General features: G+C 42.8%; 1 protein-coding gene across 3 annotated transcripts in view; it reads left to right on the top strand.

The window, feature by feature from the left end:
* The window catches only part of LOC117360023 (borealin-2-like), a 73679-nt gene that overhangs the window by 30958 nt on the left and 28880 nt on the right, over positions 1-13841 (top strand). For all 3 annotated transcript variants that reach the window (XM_033943575.1, XM_033943572.1, XM_033943574.1), the window contains exons 3-5: positions 101-141; positions 2322-2382; positions 13453-13541. In XM_033943575.1, coding sequence (XP_033799466.1) covers positions 101-141; positions 2322-2382; positions 13453-13541 — 191 coding nt within the window. The remainder of the gene's footprint in view (positions 1-100; positions 142-2321; positions 2383-13452; positions 13542-13841) is intronic.

Genomic DNA, 13841 nt, shown 5'->3' on the forward strand with positions numbered 1-13841 from the left:
TTAATAGCAGTAACCTGCCTGTGCTTTCATGCTACCCATGTTAACCTGCAACATTTATGTTTGTCCCCAGTTTTAAAAACTGTTTTTTTGGCAATTACAGGTTTAAAAGGTGATGAGGAGGCTACAGTTGCTGCTATTATGGTATGTTTTTTTTTATTGTATTTTTTTTAGGGGGGGAGAGAGGAAAGGGAAGATAGGGATCTCGATCAGAATATTTTTGCCTTGAGAAGTAACAAGGATAGAACTCATCCACATTCCTATTTTAAGGAGGGCGGGACGAAATTGAGATCTCCCTGCTGCGATGAAATGGCCGTGATGAATCATCCCATTACAGGGAGTCTGGACTTCAGCTGGCACAGACACCCCAGTTCCCTCCCTGGAACTTGTAATGAGCAGCTGAAAGCTCCAGCCGGACTTCCCTGCCAGCCACTGCTGAAGGATGTGATGTAGCAGCTTCTCCCCGCCGGCCCCCGCTGCCTGCTTCTTGGCCTTGCCCTTTGGACTGCTGCTCAACTTGCTTGGAGGTCTAATTCTGGTGAAGGAATTGGATTCATAACAGCCAGTTCATCAGCTGAAACGGCCGTGATGAATTGTCCTAGACATGGCATGAATTGTACATTAGTTAGTGTTTCAGTGCAGGACTGCCTCCTTGTGAAAGGCAGGGAGGTGTGTGTGTGGTGGGTTTTTTTTTTTTATTTTTTTTATTTTTTTCAACCAACCAACAAGGATCCCTGTTTCGGCATGTGATGATCCCCAAAACAGGGATCCTTGTTGGGACTATTTCACTTTGAATAAAGCCTCGATCATTGGTTGGAAAGACATCTCCCTTGCCTTTTTTGTCCATTTGCCTATATCTCAAGGCAAGGTGGTGTTCTGTTTTGCCTGTATGCTTTAACATTAACCATATGGAAGGGAATAATTTTAAATGGCATAAAATGAACACATTTTGAATTCATTGTATAGTGTGCTTTTATCTCTCTCTATATATAAAACCCTAAGCGCGCATGCGCTGTTGAAACATCATGATTCCTGGCACCATGAGGTGTGCTTCTGTGGCAGTATTCTACTTGACACCTCACTGCGCATGCGGTGGCTGGAAGCGCGTGAATGTGCAGCTCTTTCAATGGCGGTCGGCTTCAGGCATGTATGGCTGTGTTTGGCACTTTGTCGGTCCCCTATTAGTTGCGCCTATAGGACCGACAGAGTGGCGGTTTTTCAACAGTGGCGTTGCGCCTAGAGGACCGGCAGGAGAGTGGCAGTTGCGATGGTGGTTTCACAACGGCGCCGCCGTCAGTTTGTCCCCTGTTAGTAGCGGCAGGAAAGTGTCCGACAGAGGGCTGTGGCTCTTATTGAACTGCCAGTTGCCAGCGTCCTTACCGGAGTTATTTTTCAGTTTACAGGTGCCGTGGCGGCTCTTCTCACGAGCCGCACCTGCGTCAGAGAAGACTTCCGATGCAGGCGGGGATCGTTAAGAGGAGCCGCCGTGACACCTTTAAACTTAAAAATAACTCCAGCAAGGGAGAGTAGGGGGGGGGGATGGAGAAATCCTGCTGCTGCACAGGGAAATGGAGGGAGAGGGAATGCTGCGGCTGCTGCACAGGGAAGTAGGGAGGGAGACAGAAAGAAAGGAAGAAATACACAGGGGCAGGGAGAGAGACAGAAAGAAAGACAGTGGGAGGGAGAGACAGAAAGAAAAAGACAGGAGTAGGGGGAGAGACAGAAAGAAAGACAGATATATATTCTAGCACCCGTTAATGTAACGGGCTTAAAGACTAGTTATAAATATTGAACATAATATTTAGCCTTTAGTAAACCACCTAGAAGTATAGCAGCAGTGAGTGGGTATATTTAATCCTACATAAATTAGCTCGGTCATGGTCTATATATATTATTTTCTCCATGACTGCTGCTGTATGCATTAATCTCTCTTACATGGCTGCCTCTAGAACTTCTTATATTGTGTATTTTTTGTTGCTTATGTGATCCAAAGAGATTCTACAGTAATAAGATGAAAAGCACTGTATTTTACAGAGTCCTGTTCTAGAATTCTAATGTATACTTTTGAGTAGCTAAACACGCAACAGATGTAGAATAGTGCAGCTGTGATACTCAAGAAGGAATATGTTCTGCTAGTATAAAAAATAACTTTTCTGTAGGAGATCTTGTAGCTAGAACTGTAATGATGTCATTCCATCTCTTGCCCCCTCCCTTTCTAGCTTGTTCTGCTATGTATATTGGTGAAAGTATAATATATTAATAAAATGTCTCCATCTGACAGTGTTAACAATTTTTTTTTTTTTTTACATGATGCTTTTCGGAAGGAATGTTTAGTTGATGACTTTTCCATAATGAAAGTGGAGACCAGGAGTAAAAGAGGCAAAGGTGAGATTAAAAGGACAAGTTGTAGTTGCATTTATTTTTCACCCTGTCCTACCCTAGATTCTTCCTCCTCTTATTTTTTATTTTTTTTTTCTGGCTAGAGCTACATTATTGTGAGGCAAATTGTGTTCCTGGGGAATTGTACACAATATTGGCAGGATTCTAATTCTGTATACAGATTTTCCAACTTCCTTTTGTGGGAAGGAAGGCTGTGCAGACTTCCCCATTATAAGTATGACAATATTTTTTCCGTTTTATGACAATATTAGACTCTTGACATTCAGTGAAATTAATTTAAGGGACATGTGAACAATAATATTTGAGTCGTCATCAGTATTGTAAATGAAAAACACTTCCCGATTATAGAGCCCGATTCTTCCTGTGATTTGAAGATACGTTGCAAAACCATGAAGAATTCCATCAGTTTCTGTATAATTTATGACTATCTGAACTGGTCATAAAATTTTATTTTGGCTTGATTACCACCAACAAATTCATGGAGTGGCAATGGGGGCAACTTTAGCTTTTTCTGTGGCTTTTTTTTTTTTTTTTTTTTTAATATGGTCAAGGTTGAGTCTACAGTGATCTACCCTTCCATTTTCTTTAAACTTGTTCAGGTTTGGAAGGGTTTTTTTGGTTGATATTCTCTTTGTGTGTTTTTATTTTTTATTTTTTTGACTGGATCTATTGAAGCTATACTAAGTTTTGGTAATTGGCTGAATTCTCAAGACCCAAGCTTAAAATTTTACAATGAATTTTCAATTTGAATTGCAATGAATTCAAGCTATTGATGTTTTGCATTTAAACATTTTTGAAAAACAAAGTACTTCATGCTACTTTTATTTAGGAAGTCAGTAGATAGGAATAATTTTTTGAGATTCCATAGCTTTCATCCCTACCACTTAAAATTTAATTTACCCATTAGTTAATTCCTATGGCTCAGGATAATTTGTTCTTCTCTGTTGTTGGACTTTAAGAAGCTAGCTGGAGACAGACTGTCGGTCTGAATTCAAGAGGGCCTGGGATAGGCACTTGGGATCTCTTGGAGAGAGAAAGATAATGGTTACTGCAGATGGGCTATTTGGTCTTTATTTGCCATCATGTTTCTATGTTTCTGTATTTAGGAACAGCAATTTTTGGAAAGTGGTTATCCTAGGAAAGTGATTAAGAGGACATACTTGAGAGCCAGGTTTGCCGAGAAGCATCTTTTACTCAAGACTCAAATACGTGAAGCTGATTGTATAGTTCCTTTCTCTATACTGTCTAATCATTTTAATAATATTATCAGGAGACATTGGCGTGTGGTTCAGTTATATCCAGAGCTGCATGATTTTCTAATTATGGCTTACCAAAGTAGGAATATAGGTGAACGTTTGTCCTAAGTTAAATTAAGGAAATTTGTTGAGACTGACAGGGTAGGGAATGATTGCTGCGGTCACTGTTAATGGGTGTGACTTGTGTATAGTTGGAAAAGATATGGTAGATCTTCCCAGTGGACAATGCTAGTGCTTCTGTTTCTACCATGTGCATGAGCTCACGGGTGATATACATAGTCCCTATGATCTTGTGTATGTTGGTAGGAGAAGCAGACAGATTAAATTAAGATTAATGGAATATAAATCTTAGATCATTAGCAAAATACTAGATAGTAGATAGTAAACTACTTCCACTTGAAAGAGTGAATGTCAGGCTTGTCTCCTAGTAGGTTATAAAGATATCCCAAATAGGTTGTGGTGATCTCATATTCAGCTGGGACCTGCATGACTCCCAAAAGCCAGATCCTGGTATCTGGATATGACTCGGCATTGAATATCCAGGGCTAGTTGGCGCTTTAAAAAAAATGTGCTGATCACCACCACCATTTGATGTTGGCTCAAAACACTCCTATTAATGCGATCTAGTATGTGTGGATCTCTGGTGCAATGCTGGTTGGATAGGAATCATTCTACCGATGACCTTAGATGGAGCATTATAGATAGCCACCCTCCCACCCTACTTGAAGCTAACTTGAGAAATACTTAAACTTCAGGGAACAATGGTGGATTTATGAATTTAATTCAGTAAGCCTTTATGGCCTTAATGCTGACCTAGAATAGATGTCATTGTTGTAAAAAGTGAATTCATGAATGTGTTTGTGGACTCTGGTTAAAATAGAAATTATGGGTAATGGATTGATGAAGTGTATGCTGGAGTGTTATGAAAGGTTAGTAATTCTTGGCAATAATAAGAATAGCGATATCTTTGAGTTGGATATTTTGCATGTGAAAATATAGATAACTAATTTTTGGCTGTTTTTGTAATGGAAGCTCGTTGAAAAAGTTTATGAAGATTTAGAGTTTGATATTTTACCTATTGAGTAGTCTGAATAAGAAAACTGACAGACAAGAGGCTGGTTTCCAAAAATCTCATATTTAAAATGAAGACTAATGAGTGGAACTGCAGAGGTCCGATTTGGATAAGACCTATCGTGGTTTTGTGGGGTACTGACTAGTAACCATAAAGATTTTGAGGTATTTTCAAATCAGAAGTCAGGCTCAGCTAGCAGAGTAGGATGCTTGATGTGCAATTGTTTCCTCTTGCTTTATGATTACTGCATGGAGGTGTATAGTGGAGTAGAGGAATCTTGAGAGCCTCAGGGTCTGCTGCTTCCTGTTTCTTGTGCAAAATTCTGTACAGGTGGAGAATTCTGCATTACACAGAATTTCCCCAAGAGTAATCATACTTGCACAAACCCTAACCCTTCACATAAACTCTTAAGTGTAATAGATATACAGGCTCCAAGTTCATTCCATTTTCCATCAAGAAGAGGGACAGAGTCAGGCATAGAAGTGGATGGTGTCATCTGGTGTAGGGATAGAACTATTTTTTCTTATAACTAAGTTTTGAGCAAACGTATACACCAAGCTCCTTGGCTCCCTTGGTTTCATTCTTTTTGCTATAGCAAATGGATGTCAGTGAAAACGCTCCCTCAATTCTTGCTCTGTTCATGGCGTTTGCTTTCTTTTTATTTATAGTAAACTTTGGTGGTTTCCAAAATTAGAAAACCAAAAGCAGAACCCTGAATTTGATCTTGCATGTGGCAGAAAAATCCAGACTTTCGGCACTCATTTGAAGATTTTTCTGTATCTAAGTATAGACCATGCACAGCACTTGCTGCCTTGTCTACTAAATCTCTGTTTATACGAGCATTTCTTATGTTGTATTACTATATACTTATGGAAATTTCTCAATAAAGAAATTGAATTAAATTAAAAAAAAAAAAAAATTATTTTCCAGAACACAGAGAATCAAAATGGGCTTCCATGATCATTTAGATAGAAGCTGAAAAGTAACCCCAAGAGAAGTCCAAAAAAGATTTACTTCTGCAAAGCCAGACTTAACTTCTGAACATAAGAATTGCCACTGCTGAGTCAGACCAGCGGTCCATCATGCCCAGCAGTCCGCTCATGCGGCGGCCCTCTGGTCTAAGACCAGCACCCTAACTGAGACTAGCCCTACCAGCGCATATTCTTGTTCAGCAGAAACTTGTTCAACTTTGTCTTGAATCCTTGGAGGGTGTTTTCCCCTATAACAGCCTCTGGAAGAGCGTTCAGCTTTCTACCACTCTCTGGGTGAAGAAGAACTTCCTTACGTTTGTACGGAATCTATTCCCTTTCAACTTTTAGAGAGTACCCTCTTCTTCTCCCTACCTTGGAAAGGGTGAACAACCTGTCCTTATCTACTAAGTCTATCCCCTTCAGTACCTTGAATGTTTCAATCATGTCCCCTCTCAATCTCCTCTGTTCAAAGGAGAAGAGGCCCAGTTTCTCTAATCTTTCACTGTACGTTGGCTCCTCCAGCCCCTTAACCATCTTAGTCGCTCTTCTCTGGACCCTTTCGAGTAGTACCTTGTCCTTCTTCATGTACGGCGACTAGTGCTGGACGCAGTACTCCAGGTGAGGGCGTACCATGGCCCGGTACAGCGGCATGATAACCTTCTCTGATCTGTTCGTGATCCCCTTCTTTATCATTCCTAGTATTCTGTTTGCCCTTTTTGCTGCCGCCGCACATTGTGTGGACAGCTTCCTCGACTTGTCGATCAGAACTCCCAAGTCCCTTTCCTGGGAGGTCTCTCCAAGTACCGCCCCGGACATCTTATATTCGTGCATGAGATTTTTGTTACCGACATGCATCACTTTACACTTATCCACGTTGAACCTCATCTGCCATGTCGATGCCCATTCCTCAAGCTTGATTGTCACGTTGCAGATCTTCCAATCCCCCTGCGTCTTTACTACTCTGAATAACTTCGTAACGTCCACAAATTTAATCATCTCCTCGTCGTACCTATGTCCAGATTATTTATAAAGATGTTAAAGAGCACAGGTCCAAGCACCGAACCCTGCAGCACCTCACTGGTGACGCTCTTCCAGTCCGAGTATTGTCCATTTACCCCCACTCTCTGTTTCCTATGCTCCATGCAGTTTTTAATCCACATGAGTATTTCACCCTCAATTCCATGGCTTGCAATTTTCCGAAGTAGTCGTTCATGCGGAACCTTGTCTAACGCCTTCTGAAAATCTAGATATACAATGTCGACTGGATCGCCCTTGTCTATCTGTCTGTTTACTCCCTCAAAGAAGTGCAGCAAGTTCGTCAAACACGTTCTGCCTTTGCTAAAACCGTGCTGACTAGTCCTCATAAGCCCGTGTCCGTCAAGGTGATCAATGATGCTGTCCTTTATCAGTGACTCTACCATCTTTCCCGGTACCGAGATCAGATTCACCAGTCTGTAGTTCCTCGGATCTCCCCTCAAACCTTTCTTGAAGATTGGTGTAAAATCCTGGGAGTAACACTCAAAATCCTGGGAGTAACACTCAAAATCCTGGGAGTAACAATAGACAGGAGATGCACAATGCAGACTCATACTAACAAAACCATCCAAAAAGCCTTCTACACCATGCGCAACCTGCGAAAAATAAGAAAATTCTTTGACAAAATACAATACAGGATCTTAGTCCGATCACTTGTACTAGGACTTGTAGACTACTGCAACAGCCTTTATCTACCCTGCCCCGCTTACATGACCAAACAATTACAGACAGTACAGAACACAGCACTCAGACTTATCTACTCGCTAGGAAAATACGATCACATCACTAATGCCTATCTCGACTCACACTGGCTACCGATACAAGCAAGAACTCAATTCAAACTATACTGTCTATTATTCAAAGCACTAAACGGAACAGCACCTCTCTACCTAAACAGCCGCCTAACCCGAAACCTCTCAACTAGAGTAAGGAGAACCCAGACCCCATTCACCTACCCCTCACTCAAAGGCACAAAACGCAAAAAGCTATATGACAACCTACTTGCTACACAGGCTGCGAAAATTGACCCCATCATATCCAAGCTGCTGACCACAACTACGGACTACAAAGCGTTTCGAAAAGATATAAAAACCATACTATTCAAAAAACACATCCCAATATTATAATCTACCATCATCTTCTCTCCCTTCATAACCTCCTGCAACTCACAACCAACTGCAATTTCGTCCCCATAGGCAACATCTAATCTAGTTGCATCGGGCGAAAAGCCAATTCATATCTAGAAACACAGTTTCCCCAAATACCGAAAAATCAGATATAACAACCTAGGAACAGACGATTTTTTGGTAACATAAGATTATGCTTTGTAATATTATGTAATGTAACATAAGGTTATGCGTTGTAATATAACATAAGGTTATGCTTTGTAATATCATGTAATGTAAGTTATGCAATGTACTGGAATAATAAGGTAAAATAACATAAAATAACTCTACGTAAAGTCTTGTAAAGTTATGTAAGATAAATTATGTAAACTTAATGCAAGTTATGCAAGCACGGTAAGGATAATGTAAAGTAACACAAAGTAACTCCACGTAAAGTTATGTAAAGTTATGTACGAAAAGTTATGTAAAGTTAGGTATGCAAAGTTTGTAAAGTTATACAAATAATTGTATTGTCATCGCCTGGAAATGACCAGCCATCTTCTAATGTAATCCGCTTAGAACCGCAAGGCACAAGCGGAATAGAAATCACTAATGTAATGTAATTCACCACCTTCCAGTCTTCCGGAATCTTTCCCGATTTGATCGACAGATTGGCTATTAGTTGAAGCAGTTCAGCTATGATCCCTTTCAGTTCCTTGATGACCCTCGGATGGATGCCATCTGGTCCCGGGGATTTATCGCTCTTAAGCCTATAAATCTGCCTACATACCTCCTCTAGACTGACCGTCTATCCTGTCAGCTTTCCGTCTTTGTTTCCAGCATATAGCCTGATGGGTTCCGGTATGCTGTGTACATCTTCTTCGGTAAATACAGATGCAAAAAAATGTGTTCAGTTTGTCAAAGATTGCTTTGTCCTCCTTTAGCGCTCCCTTCATTCCATGGTCATCCAACGGTCCCACCACTTCCTTTGCGGGTCGTTTCCCCTTAATATATCGAAAGAACGGCTTGAAGTTCTTCGCCTCCTTGGCTATTTTTTCCTCTTAGTCTCTTGGCTCCTTTTACCGCCTTATGGCACCTGCGTTGATGTTGTTTGTGCTTGTTCCAGTTTTCATCCGTTTCTGACCTTTTCCATTCCTTAAAGTTTTCTTGTCTCTGATGGCTTCCATACAAGCCATAAAATCTTCTGTGGAATGGCCTTCAACCTTGGATGTATACTGTTCAATGGGAAGATGTGTGACCCTAAATCTATCAGGCCTATAGTACAGCCATTGGCAACTGCCAAAGCCTGGGGGTGGGGATGAAGGGGGGGAGAAGGTGGCTTCATCTATATTTAGAAGAGAGCACGTGCATCAGCAATCTTCCCTCAAGCCAAGAAGCAGTGCTTGGACTCTTTGAAGAGCTGCAGCTCCAGTGCAGTTCACTTCTGACCTGTGCAAAACTCCCAGATAATAACATAAGAATTATTCCAGTGCAATAGGTGAGACATTCTAGATAGTTGGGTTATTTCCCTTTAGCCGCATGACTGCAGAAGGAATCCACTCTGGATTTTTTACTCTGTCTCTGGACTATAGTACTCCTCTGAAATTTGCAGGGGTTATGTTCTTGGAGTGGCCGTGAAAACTGCGAAAAAAAGGAGATGTGGGGGCAGATGAGCACCAGGCGCTGGGAACCATGTCCTCAGTCACGTGGACGCAAGGTGCTGCTTCTCCTCATGGGTCCTTCACTTGAGCACCAGCCCTTCTTGAAAGCAGCAGGAGGAAGAAGAAAAAATCCCGTGAATGACTGAGGCCGTGAACGCTGAACCGTGGATTCACGGGGGAGTACTGTACATCACTGGACAGTTTAGCGCCTTCTACAGTTGGTTAGTTGTTTTTTTTTGTTTTGTGGGTTTTTTTTGGTTTTTTTTTCCCTTCTGCACACATGGTTGCAGTTGTGTGTTCTGCTCTCCCCATTTTCTTATTAATTCAATGTACTTCCATCCCCTTTTCAGGTACTTCAGTGCTTGGAGTGATTTTGAAGCTCTGCCTACTTGAATATTCAGATTCTAGTCTATAGCTGACAGGCTGATCCCACTGGATACCTGTTAGCCAGCCTGCTTAGTTTTCTCTGGAGCTCAGGGCCATCCCTGAAGTTGTCTCGCCTCCTGTTAAGTAGGGGTCAAGCTCAGGCTGTTGGGCACCCTTAGGAGGTTCAGCGGTATCTCATAGGGGGCCACATCGTCGCACCTCTGCCTATCCTGATGCGCATCTGGTGGTCTGCAGGGGTGGAATGTAGTTTTGCAAGGGAGTCTGGCTGGCAGCCCAAATATCAAATTGGTGAAACATTCCCAGCTGTGTGGCAGTGATTTGATTAGTCTGGCTACTGTGAGAGAGCTGGAAGTAGGCTTGCAGCATTTGTCTGATCTTGGGTTACACTTTTTAAACCATCGGAAAAGGTTTAAAAAGTGGGGTTTTAGAGGTTTCTAATTGTTCCCATGTTCTTCCTCCTTAAAAATCCTAAAATCATCAGTTTTAGAGTTTTGGATAGGTTAAAAAAAAAACTATTTTGGTGCAAACTTGGGGCTGGTGGCCATCTTGGATTTTTAGCAATCTTTTTTTTTCTTCAGCTCCTTGCACTCTCAAAACTTCGTTTCTGTTCTGGAAAACTGCTGGGATGTAGTCCTTGGGGTCTTCTAATGTGAATTTATGTCAGCATTGTACAAAACTAATGCTTTTAGAGCATATTTGCACCATATGCTATGTGGTGCTGTCGGGGGGGAGTTATGGTGGTCCCTAACTTAATTTCTCCCCCACTGCAACAAGTGCTCAAATTCGGTCAGCCCAGCGGGGCAGCCTTTACTGTTTTCGAGACTTGGCACTGCTGAGACACCTGTCTGCCAGGCTGTGGATCCTTTGCAGCCCAAGAAACGCAAGTGTAAGTCATCAAAGAGTGACTTTATGCCCCAGGATTCAGAAACTTTCTCCAAATTCATAAAATTTTTAGTATCGGAGTTTCAGATCAAGTGTTCTCCCCCTGAAAGGTTTTGGTCCCCCTCCTCAGTATCTTAGTGGTGTGGTGCCTTTGGGCACGTCCTCGCCTCTATCTGATGTGGTTCTTAAGCTTCTTAATCCTGATCTGGGAGACCTGGATACTGATGTCTCCCTTAATGATCCCTTGTTTGCACCTAGCATGGGAGACCAGGGGTTCTGTGCTGGATCTGGGTTAGAGAAGGACACGGACAAATTTTTCCCCGTCACTGTGAGAACTCATTTTCCCGTCCCCGTGAGTTCTTTTCCTGTCTCATTCCATGCTCCGTCCTCATCTGCACAAACCTCAAACACTTTAAAATCATAAGTGTCCGAGGCTTGTGTGGTTAAGGTAGAGCTTACAGGAATGGGGCAGGGACAATGACCATGACACAACTCACGGGGATGGGATGGGGAAATTTGAGTTCCTTCGGGGACGGGGCCAAATTTGTCCCTGTGTAATTCTCTAATGTTCTCTTTGACATGGCGATAAGACATGTTTATCTACCGGAGACCCGCAGAACTGTGCACCCAGACTTCTGCCCTTCAGCAGCTGGCTCCTTCAGGATGGGATTATCTTCAGGTTCTGGGATCCCTGGTGACAATGCTGGATGTTGTCCCTTGGGTAAGGGCAAAAATGTATCCTCTTCAGCATGCATTACTCTCTTGCTGTGCTTCACTCAGGGATGCCTTGCAAACACGTCTGCCTTGGACTCTGGAAGCCCAAGTGAGTATGGACTGGTGGCTTCTCCTGAATTCACTCCAAGGGCATGCCACTACGCATTTCCTCATAGGCCTTCGGGGCTGGGGAGCACAGTGCAATCATTGTCCAGCTCAGGGGGGTTGAACACCCTCTCACTGGAAGTGGTCCATCATCTGGTTGGAGTTCTGGGCCATTCGACTAGCCCAAGCACAATTGCAGAAGATCCTGGAGAGCTAAACGATCAGGGTATTCTCTGACTGTGCGACAGCTGTAGCCTTTGTCAGTCACCAAGGAGGGCCAAGAGCACGCCTCTGGCTCAAAAAGCTCGCCTGCTGTTTCTGTGGGCGGAGCGTCATCTAGCATTGACAGCAGCACATGTGGCAGGAATAAACAATGTTCAAGCAGACTTCCTCAGCAGTTTATATGCTGGATTTGGGTGAGTGTGCCCTGTCCTCGGAGGCAATCCATACGATAGTGAGGCATTGGGGACTACCCCGATTCGACCTCATGGCTATGGCAAGAAACAGGAAAGGGGATCACTCTTTTAGTCATAGATCAGAGCCCAGGAGCGAGGGGCTCAATGCTCTGGTGCAGCCGTGGCCTCGGGAGATTTTCCTGTATGTGTTTCCTCCTTGGCCGCTGAGTCCTTCGGAGGAGCATGGCTTATCTAGGCCGTGTCGTTCTGGTGGCTCAAGATTGCCCTTGCAGGCCTTGGTACGCAGATCTGATGTGCTTGCACCGAGATCGCAGCCTACACCTCATTGTCTGGACTTTCTCAGGCAGGGTCTAAATGGAAGACCCAGACCACTTTGCTTTACGGTGTGATTTGAGGCCTTAGAGCAGGGCTGCCCAAGTCCAGTCCTCAAGATCTATTGGCAGGGCCAGGTTTTCAGGATATCTACAATGAATATGCATGAGAGAGATTTGCCTGCACTACCTTCTTGGTATGAAAATCTCTCTCATGCATATTCATTGTGGATATCCTGAAAACCTGGCCTGGTAATAGATCTCGAGGACCAGACCCAGGCAGTCCTGCCTTAGAGTATAAAGAAGAATATACTGCCCTGGTTGTGGATACTCTGCTGAGGTCTAAAAAGTCATCCATGATATCGGCCTAAGCTAAGGCATGGAAGACCTTACAACATTGGTGTACCCAGGACCAGGTGGATAATCCCATGCACCCAGCTCCAATCTCAAAGATTCTAGCCTTTCTATAGGCTGGTTTAGATAGAGGCCACACGATGGCGTCTCTTCAGATCCAGGTGACTGGGCTCTCCTGTTTTAGATCCCGGGAGCATCGGTCCTCCTTGGCGTCTCATTCTAATGTCGCAAGACTACCTCCTCAAATTCGTGCTTATCTCTTCAGATCTTTTACAAAACTTTAAAAACCACTATTTTATCGCTTTTTAGGCAATAGCTGCAATGAATATTAATGTATCTTTTTTGTGATCTAATTATGTAAACTGAAACAAGCTCCTATTTTTAGGAGATGATTCGGTATATAAGTCTAAGAATTAGATTAGACAGTAGGATTGATCAGGCACATAGTCCCTCCAAGCTCCCCAAGAGTTGTCTAATTCATTAAGATTTGGAATGGACTGAGGTGTGACGATGCTGTATGTAGGAAGGAGTGAGCTATGGAAAAGCAGTTCCATCCCTGTGCCACTAGATGACTTCACCCACTTGAGTCTGTTCAGGTCTGCTGTTTAAAGGAGAAACAGCTGTTACAAGTGAGCAAAATTGCTATAACTATTTTATGCTAGCAGCTAGACCAGAGACCATCCCTTTTCTGGATGGCAAAGGGGATGAGGTAGTATAGAAGGGCTCCTTTTGCATGAGGGGTGACTTTGAGGAGTTATTCCTAAATTTAACTTTATTTTTAATAGGTACAATGAGAGCTGTTGAACATGATGAATATAAAAGTCCAAAAACCAGAGCTATGTCAACCGGTGTAAAGAACAGAAAACTACAAAAGGTATGTGTGGATGAAATGCCAGAAAACCAGCAGAGCAACAAGTTACATCCCTGAAAATTATCCACTGTTTTGAGGCTGACAGTGCCAAGTGACTTTGCTTTCTAAATCCAAAAATACTCTTTGCTATTTAAGTGGAAATATGATTCTTCCATCCATTTTTCATATACACACAATATAATCTTATAAGCAGTCCAGAAGTTGAAGAGCCCTTCCCTCCTTTTGTCTTGTCCTGGTTTCTCTTTTATGAATGTCCTCTAGGACCCTTCCCCCCCCCCCCCCCCCCAACATACATATAATCTG

The sequence above is a fragment of the Geotrypetes seraphini genome, chromosome 4 (assembly GCF_902459505.1).
Source record: "Geotrypetes seraphini chromosome 4, aGeoSer1.1, whole genome shotgun sequence".
Lineage (NCBI taxonomy): Eukaryota > Metazoa > Chordata > Amphibia > Gymnophiona > Dermophiidae > Geotrypetes > Geotrypetes seraphini.